This window comes from Dermacentor silvarum, chromosome 2 (genome assembly GCF_013339745.2).
Source record: "Dermacentor silvarum isolate Dsil-2018 chromosome 2, BIME_Dsil_1.4, whole genome shotgun sequence".
NCBI classification, from domain to species: Eukaryota; Metazoa; Arthropoda; class Arachnida; order Ixodida; family Ixodidae; genus Dermacentor; species Dermacentor silvarum.
In genome coordinates, this window is record NC_051155.1 from 211343935 (window position 1) to 211364795 (window position 20861).

A 20861-nucleotide genomic window follows, 5' to 3' on the forward strand; every position below is an offset into this window, starting at 1 on the left:
CGACAGAGGAAGCCATGGCTTGCGGCAAGAGCCAGCGCGCCGGTGTTCGCATTCGGAGCAGCTGCATGGCAACGCCGAATAGGACACGTCGCTCAGCTCTCGCGCGCCCTTGTATAGAGGCAGCGGTGGCAGAGCGGCAGTGCATCTGCGTAATAAGAGGAGAAATGCAGAGGCTGGTGCTTCGCGTCAGCTTACCGACGCTGGGAAAGTGGAAGCGCGTCGTGCTGCTTCGAGGGAACTGACGATAACGTGGCGAAAGCGTGCACCATACGTTGTCGAGGCTAGCTCGGAAGGTGCGTCGAACCCGCCGTGGTTGCTCAGTGGCCATGGTGTTGGGCTGCTGAGCACGAGGTCGCGGGATCGAATCCCGGCCACGGCGGCCGCATTTCGATGGGGGCGAAATGCGAAAACAGCCGTGTACTTAGATTTAGGTGCACGTTAAAGAACCCCAGGTGGTCGAAATTTCCGGAGTCCCCCACTACGGCGTGCCGCCTCATAATCAGATCGTGGTTTTGGCACGTAAAACCCCATAATCTAATCGAAGGTGCGTCGAGCAGTGGCGTAGCCAGGTGGTGGCACACCGGGCACGTGCCCCCGACGAAAAAACTTTCTGGCTACGCCGGGGGCGACCGTCGCCACCGCTGGGAGGCGGCACTCACCAGCGACGAGCTAGCCGTCCGCGGGAAGCCGAAGATGCCGCTCGGGTCCAAGGACTTCAAGCCGTCACCTGAGGCACCACCATCGACGGAGGGTGGGACGGGACAGGGGTTAATCCTCTGTTCCCTCGTCTCGCCCCGAAAGAAAACTGCTGGACCAGTTTTTCAATAAAGTTTATTCTCTCTCTACGCCACTGGCGACGAGAAAAAGTTTGAGGTCGATGGAGTGTGGACAAGATGCATGAACAGGTACTCGAAAGGGTGCTCATTTCTGACGTATATATACTACTTAGTGCGTAAGCAGTAAATGGAGGACCACTTTGATATCAATACCGATCGAAGTCTTGATGATTGTCATTTTACTGCAGAGAAAGTGCTCGGGCAAGCGCCAACGAAAATTCCAAAAGCTTTAAAGACGTGTCTCAACGGACATTGGCGAATGTACCAGATTATTGGCAAAATATTCTGTTTTTTCTATATTCTGGTTTTCACTTGTTTGTTCGTTTGATACTTTATTCTTTAAAGCTAAGCTTCCTTTTACTTTCCTTTATTTTCAATAATTTCGCGGTAATAGGTTGATTGTAGAGAATATGAGTATGAAAGTTCAAGTTCTCGAATTTTGCACCGGCGAAATTCGAGAAATCTTACGTCTAGGATTTCAAGGTATTTTCACATATTTGCGCGTTGCGCCACAATAACGGTTCTCTAAACTTGCTATAGGATCACTCTTTGGCTCTTTTATAGAGTATACACAATGTAGTCAATCTCTACTGATATACGCGTAGTTACCTATATAGGCATGAGATGTTGTGCACGTAGCATGCACACCTCGTATTTATGTACCCTTTATGCACATTTATGTGCACTTTGTACCAAGTATCTTAACGTGTCGACTACATTCGTCATCGATTGAAACGCGTCGCTGCTAAATATTCGTCATTATGCGTTGTGTGCGCGTGCGTTTATTTTCTTATGTCCTCATATCACATCCGTCTATTTATTTGACAATCAATTGTGGCAGAAAAGCCGGTGATGAGAGATGCCACTTTTTCCAATATCATCAAACAAATAAACAAATCAATCAATCGTAGAGGGTAAATAGCTGGGGCTATAAGGTGTGGCATCGATAAGCGAGTTACTCGGGTTGCCACGAATCTCTCGCTAATTAATGGTGACGATTCAAACCGGAAATACGGAAAGCTAATATATTTTGAGGCCACATTCTTCTTAGAATGCGTGATAACGAAGTTAAGTAGATTAGATATCCGCAGAAAAGAGTACTTTTTTTGTAAGGGTTGGCAGCGGGAGGTGTCTGCCCTGAGCGACGGAGTCGGCATGCGGTGCCCGCGCGGCATATCAATCTACCGCGGGCACCGCAACTGACTTATCTGAAGGCGGACGCTTGAAAAGCGGCAGCAGGAGAGGCATCATGCAGCAACCGGCATGGCCGATGGTCATAACCCTCATCTGTATACTAACGAACAGCATTTAAAACTTACCATGATATGTATGCGCCCCGCAATCGCTAAAACCAATATACGATCGATACTTTCACATTCAGATATTATTATAATTAGTCAGTCAGGAATGTAGTAAATATTATTGTGCTGAAAAACGCACCGAACACAACCATGCGCGCGAAACTAAGCCATATATATATATATATATATATATATATATATATATATATATATATATATATATATATATATATATATAACCTAACCTCAGCCAATATAGTTTCATGGAAAAGGAACCAGTTATTGCTATATACGCAAAACATGTAAGTGAGATCTATAGCCCGATCTTAATTCGTAGTCTCTGAAAAAAAGTTGGCAATGCATGTGTGCCCCGCTTTGCTGTGGCACGCCCAAGGAAGAGTAATAAGTTTAGACTAGAGTGTACTATAATTCTAGTACACTGTAGTTTAGACGATCTTAGTTTCGATTCATGGGCGCCGCCATCTTGGGCTGTTACACAAACAATTTCTTGGTTTTATGAGAAGTTAAGTCACGTAACATGGTCAGGAAACGCTGAACGCATTTATACAACTGTTTTCATGCTTGCGAATCGACTGTATAGTGCCGTAAACTTCGTTGTTAAAGACAGAAAACAGAAGCGTTATCAGCCCAATATAGCGGCACCTAAACGCTTCGGTAAAATAGTCTTACACAAACATTGGAGCGCTAGCTATACAGTTCTCAACTCATTTCTGCGGGAGCCTGCGCAGACAGCGCTACGGGGCACGTAATAGATCGACAAGACGATGTCATCATGTTGTTGCGAGTCTTGTTGGCTGCTCATATTCAACTTCATCACTCTGCTTGTGTCCAACATGACTGAATGCCTACCTCGCAGGAAGGAGGGCGTTGCGAAAACTCTCGAAAATGGAGGTAACTATGAAACGAGCTGCTTAACTTCTGCGGGAAAAAAAAAATGGGTGAGTTGGTCGATCCTCATAGTAAAAGCAGCGCAGCAATAACGGCAACACGAGACAGAGAAGTACACAGGACAGACGCTGAACTAAGTTGCGCCTGTCCTGTGTCCTCCCCTGTCTTGCGTTGGCCCTTTTAAGAGTGCGTGTAACGAGGAAGGCAGGAATATACCACGCATGTGTCCCACATAACTTCTGCCAGAAATGAAAAATATGCAGGTGCCACGTAGCTGGACATAACCATATAAGTTGATGTTGTTTGCCGTCGCATGGAGCAATTCAGACAATTGTTTGTATTTCTCTTAATTACATAATAAACTATTATTCATCAATCAAGTTGTCAAATATAATATTCACATCAAAATTGTGTCAATGAGAAAATTGTAGATAATCCTGGAAAATTCCCGATCCAGCTTGATGTTGCTCAATACGTGCTACATAAAAGTTTTTAGAAGCCTGAAAGAAAGCACGCGAGAGAGAGAGAAAGAAAAAGATAAAGGAAAGACCAAAACGTTTGCGAAATATGCAAACGTGCCGCGCGACTAACCGCGCGGCTTCTTGCATGCTTTTGGCACAGAATGACAACCCGAATAGAAATTTTACTACAATTAATGAGACTGGGCAATGAGACTGCGCAATTTTTTTTTCGAGCGTGTCGCTAAGCGGAGACGAAAAAGTCGCTAAAATTTATCGACGGGACCCAATTCAAAAATTCATATCTCGCTTGAAATGAAAATACAAATGAGATAACGGGAATCGAACGACAATAAGCATGCAGTCCGATATAATGCACATCGTGTAAGATCTTTACGAGGAGTATATCTCATTGTGAAAATAGTAGACGAATGTGGACCAAAACCAAAATTTTGGTACGTTTGGCATGGTATATCAGAAAATTCCCACAGCGTATTGGCATTAAATAATTTTATTGCGATAGCAATTATATGGACATTCCAAGCGCATTCCTGCCGTCGCCGTTGCCGTGACGTTCCGTATAAAGTCCAACAGTGATAAACTCGTCGCCGCGCGCCGTATGCTCCATGTGCGAGTGTAAGCGCGTGAGGGACGCACACTTTCACGGAGAGCGAACGCACGGCGGAGAGCAAACACGACGTCTCCGGTCGTGCGAATTAAAGGCCGTGGGGAGATGGGAGGGAGGAGGGGGGAGGTGACGTTTAGCTGCGGTACAGTGTACACTGTAGCTGCTGCACTAAATGCGTATCTTGCGACCGGGCGCAAGGGGAACTGGCGACGCAATCTCCCACGCGAAAGGAGAAAAGCGGGAAGGCAGCGCGGGAGGGAGGGTGCGCGGCTTTTACTCTGCCAGGAATTGCGTACTTGTACATTGGGCGGCTGAGGGCCATCGCGCGCACCGTATCTTGAAAGTGTTCTCCACACGGCTGTGACCTTTGTATGCGTTGTGCTTTCGCCGCTCCGTATCCGTTTAAGCGATAGACCACACGAACCTTCGGTCACTGCTCCTGCCGTGCTTGCTCACGCCAGCGTTTTGACAGTGCTTGTCACCCGCCGGGGTGGCTCAGTCAGCTAAGGCGTTGCGCTGCTGAGCACGAGATCGCAGGATCGAATCCCGGCCACGGCGACCGCATTTCGATTGAGGCGAAATGCAAAAACGCCCGTGTGCTTGCGTTGTAGTGCACGTTAAAGAACCCCAGGTGGTCAAAATTAATCCGGAGCCCTCCACTACGGCGTGCCTCATAATCAGAAATGGTTTTGGCACGTAAAACCACAGAAAGAAGAAGACAGTGCTTGTCTGCGGTCATCGAGTGTTATCCATGGTTGCTTGAGCGTGCTTGGTGATTTTTTTTTCAGAATTCGGGACTCCTAAGATACTTAATCTGACCAAAGTTGCCGATAAGCACCTTTACATATTCAAGACAAATCCTCGTAAGCTCAGTATAGGTGAAGTTGCGAAGCGTTGGACACTAAAATACTTTTGATAATTATTTTTTCAGAACCATATGTCTCGCGTACTTGAGCAAGATTTAAAAGCACGTCACGTGCACAATTTTTTCGACAATAATATCTTGAGAAATCACTCTGAGCAAGGTAGTAAATAGCCATGATTTTTTAAATGCGAAATCTGAGACGGTCGCGCGACACGTACGTCTGGGAGACTTGGCATGGAATGACCCAAATGTAAGATGCGGTGGCAGGGACAGGGCTACGCTGGGCCAAGGTCTAGAAAGTGAGCCGCGGCAGAAGGAGAAACAAACACGCGTCCGTCAGGCAGTTGACGGTGACCGGAAGCTGGGTGCGCGCGTCCCCAAGGAAGCGGACGGTCTGCAGGCCATCGGCACAGCACTCTTCGTTTGTCTTAACGGTGAGCTATAGCTGCTCGGCGTACGCGGTATACGTTCGCTGCATAGTGTAAATAAACAGGCGGAAATGGCAGCAGACGAGACGAGAGGGTCGGTGAGGCTGTAGCTCCGCAGAAAGACACGAGGCGATTGAGTACCCCGGGATCGCGAGGGCCCGAGCTTCTGAAACGCTCCTGGGAGGCTCTGTCGCAACGGCGCGTCCGCGACTCGCGCGTAGTATACGCGAGAAGAAAGAGAAAAGTAAAATATAACGCAGTGTTGTTTGCATCTCTCGAACCGCGCGCGCGCGTTCTCCTGGAGCGGAGTGGAAGCGAAAACACGAGTGCTGCAAGACTGCGCGGAGGGAGAGGGTATATGACGGCGACGCAACAACTGCCGAAATCTAAGCCGGCCCTGGCAGCAGTCCACGACTATAATCTGTCGCGGGGGCTGCCCCGAGCTGTCGCGTATAAGCGCTACGCGTCGTCTCTCCTCTATCAGCTGTATAGCGCGCTAGCCCTCGCACGTCTTCTGCCGAAAATGGCGCCGTCGCGGGACGTCGTCGCTCGCGCAGCTCTGGTCGCGGTGCTGTTGGTCCACGTTTGCAGGCAGCCGGTCGCGTCGGTTTCGCTGGACCGGTACCTGCAGGACCCGCTTCCGGTGCCCGAGTTCAACATCTCGACGCGCTCGTCGCTGGTAGCGGTGCGCGGTCGCTTCTGGGACCTGCAGCTGCACGGGCTGTCGGCGACCCGGCTGGAACGGGCCACGGCCAACCTGACCGGCCAGACGGCCGAAGTGGTCACGCGCACCGAGCTGGTCTCGCTACGCGGCCAGTACGTGCTCAGCGGGGACTTCGCCTTCGTCGCGCTGCGAGGCAACGGCACCTTCTGGATGAACGCCACCAACGCGGTGGCGTCGGCCCGCGCCGAGCTGGAGCGGGGACCCCAGGGGGGTCCTTGGGTGCGCGCGGTGAGCGCAAAGCTGGAAGTCGACGACATCGACATGCACATGGAGAACCTGATGGGCGGCGGCCGCTGGTCGACATTCAGCAACTCGCTGCTCAACCAGATCAGCGGTACGGTCTTCAAGCAGGTGCGTGCATCGAACAGCGTATAGAGGGGGTGCGTATACGTGAGTATTGAACTTTCAGTGGGGATGGATACGTTATGCCAGCGGATCGGCAAAGATAACCGCATGCATTCTCAAGAAGATACAAAAAAGAACACGAAAACTAGAGCATCTGAGTATACATCCTCCAGTAGAATACCGTTCACTATACCCAAATGGTGAGCTCGTGTGATAAATTCAATGAACATCAATGTATCGATAATCATTAAGCTCCCTTAGAATATATATATCCCATCCTGCAAGTCCAATTTCGAAGACAGGATATTTTTAAACTATATATAGTTCAATATTCTTCTCGGACTTGACTAGCGCATGATCTCTGAGTGTTTGCCAGTGAACAGCGACGACGAATATATCTATCATACTGTGACGCCCACTAAGACCCGCCGTGACGCTATCGAGAGGGCAATGTTCTGTCCAGTGACAACTCAGCAAACTGAACTTCCTTTGCTTTTTATTTCGCATTTGGACGCAGCTTTCGCCCTTCGCTATCTGACTAGAAACGTGCAACGTCGTGGAAGAGCTCGTTGCAGTAAATCAAGAGCAAAAGCTCAGCACTTGAAACACGTGCGTCGGTGGCAACGTAATCAGCTCGCGATTAGTATATAGCATCACGGCGATACTAACCACGGAGAGCAATGCTACAGCTATATAGTGCTCCGAAACATTATCTTGACAAGCTAATAGTGGTGGCATAGTTTTCACAACACTGTGCGATTTTCATGAGGCCACCATCGAAAGCATACTCGCCCTTCTCTTGGGTATATGTGCTCTAAGGTCACGGTGCAGCAAGTACGCCGCGGGATCCTCAGGTTCACGTTGCTTCGAGAATGTTTATCGGAAAGGTCACGTACACTACGTACTCCCTTGAGTAAAAGTATACGGAGCAGGGATTCAGTGATAAAGTCTATATAAGTCGAGCCCGGATATATCGAATTTGAAGGAGATCACAAAAAAGTTCGATATACAAAATAAAAATTTTATAGAAAAATTTTCAAGGGGATTTTACTACTGTTCGTTATACACAATAATTCGTTATATGCGGGTTCGATATATCCGGGTTTGACTGTATTTCCTTATCCGCCTATGCATGTGACTTGACACAGAGGACTGCACGTCCCAACTTGGCATCGCGAGCTCTCCAGTGCAGTTGTCAATTCCAGTTTGTGCGTCTGAATTACGAATAATTTCAGATCTTCCTTCTCATTTTTTCTTCTTCCGGTGAGCCTGTGGTCACGCCGTACACGCTTTAGCTAACGGCCTGTACACGCATCCTGGTCTGCGCACAGGCCGAGCAGTCGCTCCGAGGCGAGATCGAGGAGAACGTACGCCGGCGCGTGAACGAGGAACTGTCCCGCGTGCCGGTGGACCTGACGGCCGCGCGCTCCGAGCGGCTGGTGGACGCGCTGCTCGAGCGTACCGCCGAGCAGCTGGTGCTCGTCGACCCGTACTCGCTGCCGGACCAGGCGCGCTCCTTCGACCAGGACCTGCTCGTGCTGCGCGCCCAGGGCGAGATGCGCCTCGTGGACGGCACGCTTCACGGCCTGTCCACCATTCGGCGCACGGGAGAGGTGCTCGCCTTCTACCAGGTACGGTACGCGCGCCAAATAGCTATAGGGGGGCTTCCTCTGATATATAGGTGGAGCGTACAGCCTACAGGACCGGACAAGATGAACCGGAAGCAGAACGACACGTGTACCGGGTGATCATTTTTAAGTTTTACAGAAAAAAAAATCACCTGTGACATGATAGCATAATAATTCCGTTTAATTAATAATTATCGCTTGCTCGATAAATCGAAACGCATATTTAACTAAATAACGGAAATTCACTTATTAACTTCTCAATTAATTACTTAATTACCAAAAGCCTTGCTGTTGCCGGGCAAGCACGTAATCGCCACCCTACAAAACGCATCGTGGAAGATAAGCAGTTTTATAGGATTTACTTGACCACAGTCACGAAAGCTTCGCTTACTCACATAGATTCCAAAATGTTTGCTGGATCTGCATAATTTTAAGGACGTCTCTCTTAGCAAGTTACCCCCACTTTTCCGTAACGGGCATGTATTTTTCTATTATCTAGCCTCCTCCGTAGGCCGATCTCGGAGTCTAAAAAATTCAATGCGGGCCAATCGGTACGTAGTCTAAATCAGCTTCCGTGGGTATGTGCATTCGAAGAATATGGGCCGATCTCGAAAGTAGTGCCGTCTAAACCATGTATGGGTCGATCCCGAAGCAAGTAATTCTAAAAAATGTGCACCGTCCCAGTGGGTATGTGCAGCCTAAAAATGTGGGCCGATCTCGAAAGTAGTGCCGTCTAAAACACGTGGACTGTTTCCGTGCGTATGTGCAGTATAATAACGTGAGCCGTTCCCGTGGATATATGCAGTCTAGAAATATGGGCCAATCCCGAAGGTGGTCCAGTCTAAAACTGTGGGCCGTTCCAGTGGCTATGTGCAGTCTAAAAATGTGGACCGATCTCGAAGGAAGTGCCGTCTAAAAAATGTGAGCAGTTCCAGTGGCTACGTGCAGTACAAAAATGTGGGCCGATCCCGAAGGTATAGTGCAGGCCCGTTGCCGTGGGTATGCTATGTCTAAAAATGTCGACCGATGCCGAAGATACATTACATTATGGGGTTTTACGTGCCAAAACCACGATCTGATTATGAGGCACGCCGTAGTGGGGGACTCCGGAAATTTGGACCACCTGGGGTTCTTTAACGTGCACCTAAATCTAAGTACACGGGTGCTTTCGCATTTCGCCCCCATCGAAATGCGGCCGCCGTGGCCGGGATTCGATCCCGCGACCTCGTGCTCAGCAGCCCAACACCATAGCCACTGAGCAACCACGGCGGGTAATGCCGAAGATAGTGCAGTAAAAATTTTTTATCAGTTCGACGCTCCTCCCCTCACGCGTGACGTGATTGTGTGCTGTGCGCAGTGACTCCGCCACATTCTCGCACCAAACTCACTCAGGAAGACATTCTTTGATCGACTTCAACTAAAATTAGGGTTGAATTGCATTTCAACATTTTTTTAAAAAGAATTCTTGAAAATTTCTACAACTATTAAATATGTTTCCAACTCTGTAACTCAGCAATAAAAAATGGCATTACAATTCTGTAAAATTCTCCTATTGAGAGTTACAAAGTGGTCGAAAATTATGTACTATACACCGCTCTGAAATATAGCACTAATTTGTGAGTAGGACTTTTGCGAGCACTGTAACGATTTCACGTAGACTGTAAACTTATACCCTATCTATCACATTTGTCCGCTTTGGGTGCTTTAACATATTGCAGTTTACATAACTTCGATCTCTGATTTTACTGCAGAGATTGCGTAACACTCATTTTTAAAACTCACCGATGTTTGGCAATATTTGTAAAAAAAAAAAAAAATCGAGGCCCTCAATATTGCTGCTTCATACAAGTCGGTAGAATTCAGAATTGTCTCTCACATGCAACATATTTCATTCAAATCGGTCAAGGAGTTGTCTCATAAAAGCATTTCTGCATTTTGCAAGTATTTGAATAGGTGGCAACTCCGATTTGCCTTTTCGAATGTATGTAAAACGGACGAACGCTGTCGTTAGACAAACGCTTAACCGACTTGAATAAAATATTTTAAAATCTTGTGACTGTGAGAAGCAGAACCTTGCTTTAGGGCCTGGATTAAAGAAAAGAAAAAAAAAAAAAAAAACTGGCGAAAATCAGTAAGTAAAAGAAAAAAGAGAAAGATACCTGGAAGCGCGAAGTTTGCAACCCTTGCACCAAAAACAGATATTGCAGTTGCAGTTCTGTAAGCTGCATCCATTAAAGCATCCAAAGTGGACAAAATTGATGTATTAGACATTTCTCTCAAATACACTTCTGATATGTGACTAGAAATAGAAACTTAATATAAACTTTATTGAAATGGAAAAGATATTAAGGAGGGGTGACTAGAACTTTTGCAGAAGCCTCGCCAAAACGTCTAATGACGATAAACCCCTGATGACGATAGTCAAGAGAGGAGGAGAATGTACATTAATAAATACGTTTCAATAACAACCTCGTAAACATTGTAGCAAATTCACGTAAAATATAAATTAATATATAAAATTTGTCCACTTTAGATGTATTATTAGGTGCAGCTTACGGAACTGTGATATCGTTTTTCATTGGCGAGTTAGAATTACAAACTTTATAGTTTCGTTTGCTAAAATATTGCAATTTTATGAACAATTTTAATGAGAAAACCAACGGCCTAAATACAACATTCGCTTCCAGCACTCACTAGACTTTTCTTTTCAATGAAAAAACAAAACAAAAAAAGAAACGGTGCACTGGTTGCCGAGAAAAACGATTTCTCTGTTTCCATGTATTTAGATAGGAACCCCCGAGCTATAACTTCCTCTTAATTCGACCGATATAACTGCGAACAGAAGATCTTGGGCTGCAAGGCATCAGCGTAGTCGGGCACTTCGTCCAGCCAGGGCAAGATATGCATGCGCGTTTGCAGGAATCGCTGCAGGATATGCGCTTTGGATGGATTTAACGTGGCCGAAATCGGCAAGTATAACGCACGGAACATGGCATTAAACCAACCTTCATGCGAAATGGTACCTCTGTGAGAAATTTGAGCGTGATGAAATTTCATGTGATGTCGCGGGTGCCGCTTCTTACCCGAACGCAGCAGTTGCGATGGAGACGCAGCCTGAACGCTGCTGGCGTCTGTGCCAAAAACCCCGCGCCAATGCAGCCGCACTATAGAAAGGCGTCCTGTTGTACCTTTGTTTACGCAGCTTTTCACCGTACTTAGTGTAAAAACATGCCGGCAGCGATCACGTCTGCAAACATGCTGCAAACTGATTATTGGGAGGGATAGGCCAAGAATGGTCTATCTTGACGTAACTTGAACAGATTTCCTTTAATTACTTATCTCCACCTAGCGGATTTCCGCTGAACTATTACGTCATACAACTTGAACAAATGATTTAAAAAAAAAACTGCTTTACGGTGGCTAAAAGGGGCCACCGTAACTGCTTAACCACAGCTAGGTTAGCTAGGTGAAACCAAAAAGGTTTAAAAACAAAATTGCATTTTTTTAAAACCTCCTTGGGTGAAACCAACGACATGTGTGACGTTCCTCAAAATATTTTTATATTCCGCTTAATTAGTTAATTAACTGGATCAATTATTCAAAATCTTAAGTAGTCACTTTAGGGTCAAGTGCGTTTCTTTACGTGGTAGAGGGGCGTACAGAAACGGCTGATCGAATTTTTTGTGGCAACGTATACAAGCTGCGTGGTGATTTTTTTTTTTTTTTTTTGTGTTTAAGGACAGCCCGGGAAATATGAAATAAAACCACGGGACTGCGCTCATACGCTATCGTATTGCAGCGCTCTCAAGCGCGCTTCGAGCGATAGAACCGCTTATCAAAGATGGCGACCCGTCTTTTGCTAAAGTTTGCTTCTTCTTCTCTCGAAGCACGGTTGAGGGCGCTGCAATACGATAGCGTATGAGCGCAGTCCCGTGGTTTGATTTCATATTTCGCGGGCTTTCTTTCAACGTCGAAAAAATCACCCCACAGCGCCATAGAGTTTCATATTACTATGGTTTTTTATTTAGAAACTCCATGCCACAGCGCGTACGGTGCCACAAAAAAATAAAAAATAAATAAAATAAAAAAAAAAAAAAAAAAGAAAGAAAAAAAAAAAGGAATCGGTCGTTTATGAACTACAACGTAACGAAACGCACTTGACCATAAATTGAATATTAAAATGTTTGCATAATTGATCTTAGTTAATTAACTAATTAAGCGGAATATAAAGAATACTAAATAAAAATGAGCACCACATGACGGCAAACCATATGTCGTTGGTTTCATTCAGCTGCGGTTAACCCCCCCCCCCCCTTTTTTTTTTTTAAATCCTTAGTTCAAGTTACGCGAATATACCCTATATAGTATAAGCCAGAAATGAAATGAGGTGGGCGATGTACATATCCAAACACAATCAAAAGAAATTATTGCATGCCCCAAGAAATCAAGGAGGTTTATTCCACTCTTGTTCCTAAACACATGTAACACATGTAACTTCAGGATATTACCTTCTTTTTTTTCTCTCTCTCTTTTTCTTTTTAGACGCCGTAAAATACCTTGAGTTTTACGTAAAAGGCATACTTTAGGTTGCATTAGAATAATGTTCCCTGCTTATAGCCCTAATGAAAGGCCGCAACACGTCTCCGGCGTGGTCTAGTGGCTAGGATACCTGGCTCTCACCCAGGAGGCCCGGGTTCGATTCCCGGCGTCGGAAGATTGTGGTCTCATGGTGTAACGGTTAGCACTCTGGACTCTGAATCCAGCGATCCGAGTTCAAATCTCGGTGAGACCTCGTTTTTTTTCCTTCTCCTTTCAATTAAACGTTAGAGGCGCGCGAATTTGAAAATCAATTCCAATATAGTCTTTTCTTCTTTTTCTTTTAGTGGCAGTCAGTTTAGCTGGAGCTCTTGCTGCGGTTTGTCATGTTTTCCTAAGCAGTTTTTGTGGAAGCAGGTTCATCGCACTGGACGTGGCTGCAGTTGAACCGAGGTAATTCAGCGACGCGCACGAGGGTCGTCAAGGAAATTATGTTGAAACTTGAAAGCCGTGACGGCGTTCCCTAATCCACTGCGCAGAGAGATTACAAAACACGCGTGGTGAGCGTGCTTGGTCGAGGCGAGCCGCGGCGGCGGGATCTTGGTTAAAGGAGGAAGGAATTCCCGATGGATGCCGCTTTTCAACCTGTGCTGCTCCACAGGACTAACGACCGATAATTACTTACTCAAGCGGGTGATGACAGGTGGCTACCGACAGCGAGCAACTAGAAATGCATGCGGCGTTTGACGGAATGTCGTGTCGCTCTCTCGTAGGGGACAGGAGAAAAATTCCGGGCTACGCGACTGCTCCAGAGTTCTGCTGAGCGGTACTCTATCATAATCTTCGACAGCTGCACAAAAAAAAAAAAAAAAAAGAAAGAAAGAAAGAAAGAAAGAAAGAAAGAAAGAAAGAAAGAAACATGGCTTCAGCGGCGTTCTGCCGCTGAGCATGCGATATTGCGCGTTCCAGCAACGATCAGATAACTTGGGAATGGTTTTCTGAATAGTTATAGCGCAGATTAAAATGTATTCGCGTACGCGTGGTCAAAAATGCTGCACGTGTCCGAGCTATCGCTCGATCACCTGCTGTTTGATTCCGGGCGCAGAAAAAAAAAAAGAAAAGAAAATCGCAGCATATGGTTACACTCCTGTAACACGCGAAGGCGAAAGCCTGCTGCGCACGTGGTGATGCATAAATTTATACGACAGGAGGGGTCAGACTTCTTGCAAGACATACCGGGCCGCAGTGTCAAGCAAACGTACGGCGCTGTAGGTCGACCTCCTCAACGACACATGCGAGCACATAATGCACTACCTAAAGGTTCATTCGTTCGTTCTTTCTTGTCTTCGTTTATTCATTCATATTCAGCCATTGCATGTTTGCATGCTTACTTACGTTTGAGCCATTCCTGATGATGAGGTGTAACGTTGTATGCGTGATTATTATCAATGTATGCACTGTACGCTTCACTTTACTGAAGGCTTGTAGCCTCTGCATTACGAGAGGGATGAGCCTTGCATGCGCCGTGACGTCATCCCGGCGCGTCTGCGCTCACCGCCCGAGAGAAATAAATAAATAAAAAATCAGGCAAGTTTGCACTCGGTCGCGCAAAGCTTAGGCACAGCGAAGCTTACTGGCTGCTCCTGCTAGGTATGAACTTGGTAGCTGCTAGGTCTTAACTTAAGGTTTAACTTATAACTACGCATGTAGGAAGGTTTTCTCGAGCGATCATTTTCGGAGGTACCTTCCCATTCGCGATATTTCGCGTGACTAGCGCTGGACGCGTGGGCGCCTATACGAGCGACAGCGCTCCTGGCATGCCACAAACGCAGGCAGGCTAACCAAGTTTGGCACAGTGCCAAGAACGCTGTCGCTTGCCGACGCCGAACGCGTTGGCGACATTTCGCGTGACTAGCGCTGGACGCGTCGGCGCCTACGAGCGACAGCGTTCCTGGCATGCCACAAACGCAGGCAGGCTAACCAAGGTTGGCACAGTGCCAAGAACGCTGCTGCTTGCCGACGCCGAACGCGTTGGAGGCTAGCCGCTCGATATCAATAGGCCAGCTTCGCTGTGTCTTGAGCTTTGCGCGGCCTAGTGCAAGCTTTCGCCTTTTTTCTCCTTTTTTTCTCCTGGCTCAGCGCGCCGCGGTGAGAAGAGGCGGGGGTCCGGAAGGCAGAAAGCTGGCGAGGAGGAGACCGCGTGTACATGCACGCGGTCTCCTCCGGGTTGCCATGGCTACCACGGCTACGCACCACAAATTACGGCTGGCTTAAACAGCTTCGCTGTTAAAATGTACGTTCTTGGCAAGGCAGGATTCGAACCCGGGTACCACGGCTCGAAGGCGAGCGTCATAACCACTGCGCTATACACCCTTTCTTTCAAGCTTTTTTTTTTCTTTGTTGTCTCATGTGCAAAATTCTCATTTATCAACACCCGAGTTCAAAGAACTAGCACGTGAAAAGCATATGTAACATTAACCAACCAGCATGATTGCAATAACATAAAAATTCTCTTAATGTTGCCAAGGGTTCTAACCTCGACAACCATTCTTGGGGCACTCATGCGTTTTCTGCACCTCCAGAAAGGCGTTTATACTCTCTCGGAAGTACATTCGCGCCGGTCGTGCGTCCGGGTCACAGCCATTCCCAGCCATTCTGGCGCGCCAGAGGCTGTGAAGGCCAACGAGCATTACCAGATCAAAAGGAAGCCCATCGTCGTTTTCTATCGCTAGATATCTGATACCGTGGGGATCTAGAGGGAATTCTTTTTTAACTGTCCTTTGTAAAACATCCCAAAGGAACACGTACTCCCTCCCAACAATGTAGAAAAACGTGGTCAATTGTCTCGGGTTGATTACAGATTAAGCAATGTGTTCCCCACGGTACCAAAAAAAAAAAAAAACGCCAAAAAACCTTTTCTTTCAAAACTGTTTTTACTGCTGTCTTTACTGAAAGCGTTCCTGTATGAACCTTGAAAAAAAAAAGTTTTTACCCCTGGTGGAATTTGCATACACGTTACCCTTTTTATTACATTCTGGCACTGGCTACCTCTGTAAAGGGATCTATATAAAGGAACGGGAACTGTCCAAAGAAAAAAGCTGTATAGGGATCTGTGCGACACTGCGCTATACACCCACGCTTGCAGAACGTGCATTTATGGGAACCATATGGTTGCATTGTACTGACGATTGCAACAAAACTTCCCTTGGGAGAGAGAAAGAGAAACTGAGAGCGAAAGAGAGAGAGAGAAAGAGAAATAAGGAGAGAGAAATAAATACAGGAAGAAAGAACAAGAGAGAGAGATAACCTAGCTACAACCAAGAGACGCAATCAATCGGCCAGCTTAGCTGTCTTGAGCTTTGCCGCGGCCTTAGGGCATGAGTCATTGCAATGAGCGAACTGATTGCGATATCAAATTATATAGTAGTTTCGTCAGCTGTAAAACTGCTGTAAACATTCGCTTGCTAGCTAAATTAACAAGCACGGCATCAAGCGCGCACAGGCAAACACGAAAACATCTCACTCGATGACCGCGGACACTAGCTGCAGTATACGTGTCAGATCGTTGGCGTGATGAAGAGCGGCAGCATCTCGCTTCATCGCGAACTAGGCGAGCGAGAACACAGCGCACACGAAACCATCAGCTATTTCGGGTCAGCCTTCGAACTCACCGCAGTAATACCTCCAAGAAAGGACGCGCGCGGCCTCGTTCAACCGCACCATGCGCAGCCATGGCCGTATCCAATAGAAGCAGATACACGCGCGACGCTGCCCTGCCCCTCTTGGAGTGTCCATATAATTTCTATCACAAGAAAAATTAAGGGGGGCCTCCCTGAACGGGAACTGTCCGAGATATGTGTAGCATTATATGGCAGTAGGCGTGGTGCGGAATGTGTTATGCTGTGGTAGTATGCGGTATATACATTCCGCGTCACGACTGCCACCATATAATGCTACTCATATCTTCGACAGTTCCCGTACATGGAGCAAAACTAACGGGCGAATGCCGTCATTGGCAGCGGAGGGGGGAAGGCTGCGCGTGAATGTCTAGTTAATGGGAGAGTGGCGCATCCTCTCGTTTTGCGTCCCCTTTGTCACTTTCCATCCTCTCTGGTCAGGTGTTCACCAGGGCGTCCCATACTGCTTGCTACCCCTTTTTAGTATAGGCTTAAGTATTTCTGGCCTAGGTCTAACGCCTCCTTTTTACGTATGGCGTACACTATTCTAGTACACTGTAGTATGGCGTATGGGGAACGGCGAAAGCGGACGCGTTCGTACGTTTTGCACCGGCGCGCGTACGCGTAATTGTTATCGCGGACAATATATATGGGTCGATCGTTAGTCACTGTATTACGGATGGCAGCTATAAACCGCGCACACAATGGGCTTAAACTGCGCATTCTCGCCCTGTATTGGGAAAAGGGTTTTCTGGCTTCACATGGAATTTTCCGACCGACCAGCCATATAATGCTCCACCCACTACGGTGGCTCAGTTAGCTAAGGCGTCGCACTGCTGAGCATGAAATCGCGGGATCGAATCCCGGCCGCGGCGGCCGCATTTCTATGTTTTGGCCGCGAAGCAGGACGTACATATCGTGCCAATGCCAACTAGCTCTTTGAGATGATCTTCGCAAGTTGATGATAGCCATACTTTCGCACATACCCACAACGGAAGATTAAGAAGCAGGCGGTACATTTAAAATAAATATGAACTGAAGAAATACAAGCCAATTATTGAGTTGCCACATTGCGTAGCACGGGTGCGCGTGAGCACCATGCGCGCGCACCAGTTTATATTACGCCAATGACACAGGAATAAAATGATTAACCGCTTCACTATGGCTTCGCTTCACAGATTCCAAAGTGTGTGTTGGATTTGCATATTTTAATTATTTTTTTTTGGCTATACGCATACTTTACATGTACGGATACACCATGGCGCATTTTCCCCGTCGCTGTCAGTGACTTTAGTCACCATGATGTCCTGAACAACAGGAGGCGTTGTCCTGAAAAAGGCCAAGCCCGAGGATAATGAGCGGCCTGCTCGCTGTATGCTGTGGGTGCGAGGGCTAGCCGAGAGGGACGTTGGCTTCCTGCGCGCTGTCTTCCCGGGCGCCTAGTCGCGTTATCCGAGTTGTGATTAGAGTGTTTGAGTCACGGCACATTTAAAATGGTGCAGAGATCGGCACGCGCGCTCCCCGCCGCCGGCGCTCGATCCTTATCACGACAACGTTGCAACTTGTGGCAGCCTCGATTATCAGACATCACACAAGTACACATATACACCGATTCCTTGAGTGTCACGAAACAGCTGAAGAGAGTCAGCAAAGCTGCATCTATTTGTCAAAAGATATACAAGCTTCACAAAAACTCGCCTTTCCAAGTTCATATATGAACTTGGAATATATATATATGTACACCGAGTACAAAGGCATAACTCTGACCCTATTAGTGAAATTTGCAGATAGCTAAGCACACGTCGAGAACACGCAACCACCGACACCTCTTGCGCGAGACTTATTTACGACTTTCTGAGCTCACAAAATAATATCCCTCAGACGCGACACGTGTTCTTATCGGGGCCGTATGCCCCCACCTCCCCCGTAACCCGAGGAGGAAGTTTCCCTGAGGAGGATATGGGCTAGAGTAGTCCTCACCCCTGCCATCACCCCCAAGTGGAAGGGTTTCGCCATTGACGACGCCACCTGCCCAAACCATACGACCCTGGCACAAGACACGGATGTGTACCACCTACTGCGGACTTGCCCAGATACCAAGACATATCCGGGAGCCGTTGCTCAGACGGTCTGGTCTTCGCAGCGACCGAGATGCTGACTCATGCAAGTGGAGTCAAGACGGCTCTAATTACAGAGCCTTGCTGGACTCCTTGCATGATGTAGGATTGCACGATGTACTATTGCATTCATACTTTATACTTTTTTCTGTTTATTTTATTCCATAAGACAGCCCTCCTCGAAAAAAAAAAAAAAAAAAAGAAACTATGAGTGCTTGCCGACATCGAGCGAGATTTGTTCACGTTTGTCTAGACGTGCGCGCGTGACATTATATGCTTGTTTAGTTAGTAAGCGAATATTTACTGCAATTTATACGACCTCAAGTACTACAAACCTTCCTTCTTCGCAACTTTTTTTTTTTTTTGCTCTCCATTCTTGCACGCTGGCAGATGCCAACCACAATGAAGCGCCACGAATGCCGAACCTCAGCAGCACTTGATGGCGGCCTTATAACTATACGCAGGACGGCACGCTTCTGCTGGAGGCGGACGTGGGCTTCTCGAACCTGACGGGTCGCTGGCGCTGGTGGGCGCAGCTGCTGGGCGCAGGTCCCTCGGGCGACGCCTCACTCGGCGTGCAGGGCCTGTCGCTGCACCTGCGCATCGCGTTGCCCCTGCAGGACGTGCAGGAAGGGGGCAGCCCCGCCGTGCTGGGGCCCGTGCGGCTCGAGGCGCTCGAGTTGCGCGACATCGGCCAGGTGTGGCTCGACCTCGGAGGCCTGGGCACGTTCGACTTCTTGCTCGAGGCGCTCGTCAATCTGATCACGAACGTGTTCAAGTGGTCGCTCGCGGAGGCCGCCCTCGAAACCGTGGCCGTCGCCCTGAGGACGGAGATCGCCCAACTGCCGTCGTTCGAGCTGCACTAGACCACACGTCTACTATGTACGCCGAGCACGCGGTGCGCGTATAACAGCATATGCACCGCCACGCGCTGATCACTAGCGGATGACTTTGTGAAATACTCGATACATTGTTCCTACAGTGCTGTCTGAACAGCCGGTAATACTGGGTGTCGTCGGACGGCACTCCTGATCAACACTAAAAAGGGCTCTGCGACCTATGCGCGTCCCGCACTTGTCGCGTTTTAGTCATTCATCCGGACAGCTATTTCACGATGCGCACAAGTGTCATTGCAGATAAAAGCCGCCTCCAATGGGAGTGTTTTCTTTTTCCTCAACAGCAACGTGCACAGTGACAGGCACATCGACGAAAAAGAAGGTAAGAAAACTCGGTCGCAGACAAGGGGACAGGGATATAGATAGAGAGAGAAAAAAAAAAAGCACGGTATTTTAAAATGACATTCCCATTGCTTGGTCCAATTGAGCTCCGTGGTGGGTAGGCGCCACATTTATGAGGTCAAACATCATCACAAGACATAGTGATACGGTGATACCAAAGTACACGACAAGTGAACTCTCGACTGGTCGATTTTTGAGCACCTTTAGAACAGTTTGATGTGATTTAAAGGGGCCCTGAAACACTTTTATAAGTAATATCATGACGTAACTATTAAATTGCGTCGCCTCACAAATCTCCTGTCGCAAAGCTTTTTCGAACCCTTCAAGCAGAAGTGAAAATCATACGTAATTACCGGATCGATCAGCGGCTTTCTTTCTTTTATTTCCAACAGCGCGCTGGAAGCCATGCAGTGGTGCTCAACTGCCGTGTGTAGACCGGCGGTGCAAAAATGAAATGAATGTTCTTTTTGTCTTTTTGAAATCGCATATGTGTGTATAAATATATATATATCCTTTGTTTAACTCAAATGAACAATAATCGTATTACTGAGAATGTTCTCGCGATCAAGAAATCATCCAATAGCTGTCGTGGTTCCAGCTGTGGAACGACATGTGGAAGCGAGAGCAAGCAATTTTTCACCGCTTTTTACACGAGATTGTAAATGCCCTGCTGCGTGCAGTGCAATAATATTCGGATCACATGTTTACAGGCGCCTCGTTAACAGATCAGCAACGTTTTCTTACTATGTTCAAAAACTGTTTCAGGGACCCTTAAGCTCGCTAGGATAGAGAGCACAGCCAGTGTTTCAGTCAGCAGCTCTGACGTTTCAAATGACTAAAAATCGCACTAACTCGACTGTCAGCACCCTTGATAAAAGGAAAACCACATAATGAAAGTGTGGATCACTGATCGGTACGCTGGGCCGGCGGAGCTGGTGGAGATGGGTCCAGGGCAGCCTCTACAGGGGTGGGGTAAGGGCTCATATCGAAACAGAACGGAGAAGGGGCTATGCGTACGAAGTGGGGGAAAAAAAAAAAAAAAAAAGTTTTGCTTTACGAAATCATGCGGATCCCATTGAATGTGAGAAATGACGTAAGTGAAGCTTTCTGTGCTGTTTGCTTTGATTGACGATAATTAACGGTTATGTTGACGACGGCAAATGTTTCATTT

General features: G+C 47.4%; 1 protein-coding gene and 2 non-coding genes across 3 annotated transcripts; all 3 read left to right on the forward strand.

The window, feature by feature from the left end:
• The first annotated feature begins 5366 nt into the window (after nt 1-5366).
• LOC119442555 (uncharacterized) lies at nt 5367-19610 on the forward strand. Its single transcript, XM_037707467.2, has 3 exons — nt 5367-6500; nt 7826-8125; nt 18917-19610. Exons 1-3 carry the CDS (start codon nt 5784-5786, stop codon nt 19316-19318), a joined length of 1419 nt encoding a protein of 472 aa, XP_037563395.2. The 5' UTR covers nt 5367-5783; the 3' UTR covers nt 19319-19610.
• On the forward strand, nt 12765-12836 carry Trnae-cuc (transfer RNA glutamic acid (anticodon CUC)). Its single transcript has one exon. It is a non-coding gene; the product is annotated as a tRNA-Glu (tRNA).
• On the forward strand, nt 12843-12914 carry Trnaq-cug (transfer RNA glutamine (anticodon CUG)). The gene has a single exon. It is a non-coding gene; the product is annotated as a tRNA-Gln (tRNA).
• Nucleotides 19611-20861: the final 1251 nt, after the last annotated feature.

Coding starts and splice junctions, on each gene's coding strand:
- LOC119442555 (XM_037707467.2), top strand. CDS start 5,784: ATGACGGCGACGCAACAACTGCCGAAATCTAAGCCGGCCCTGGCAGCA. Junction 6,501..7,825: donor GCGGTACGGTCTTCAAGCAG/GTGCGTGCATCG, acceptor GTCTGCGCACAG/GCCGAGCAGTCGCTCCGAGG. Junction 8,126..18,916: donor AGGTGCTCGCCTTCTACCAG/GTACGGTACGCG, acceptor AACTATACGCAG/GACGGCACGCTTCTGCTGGA.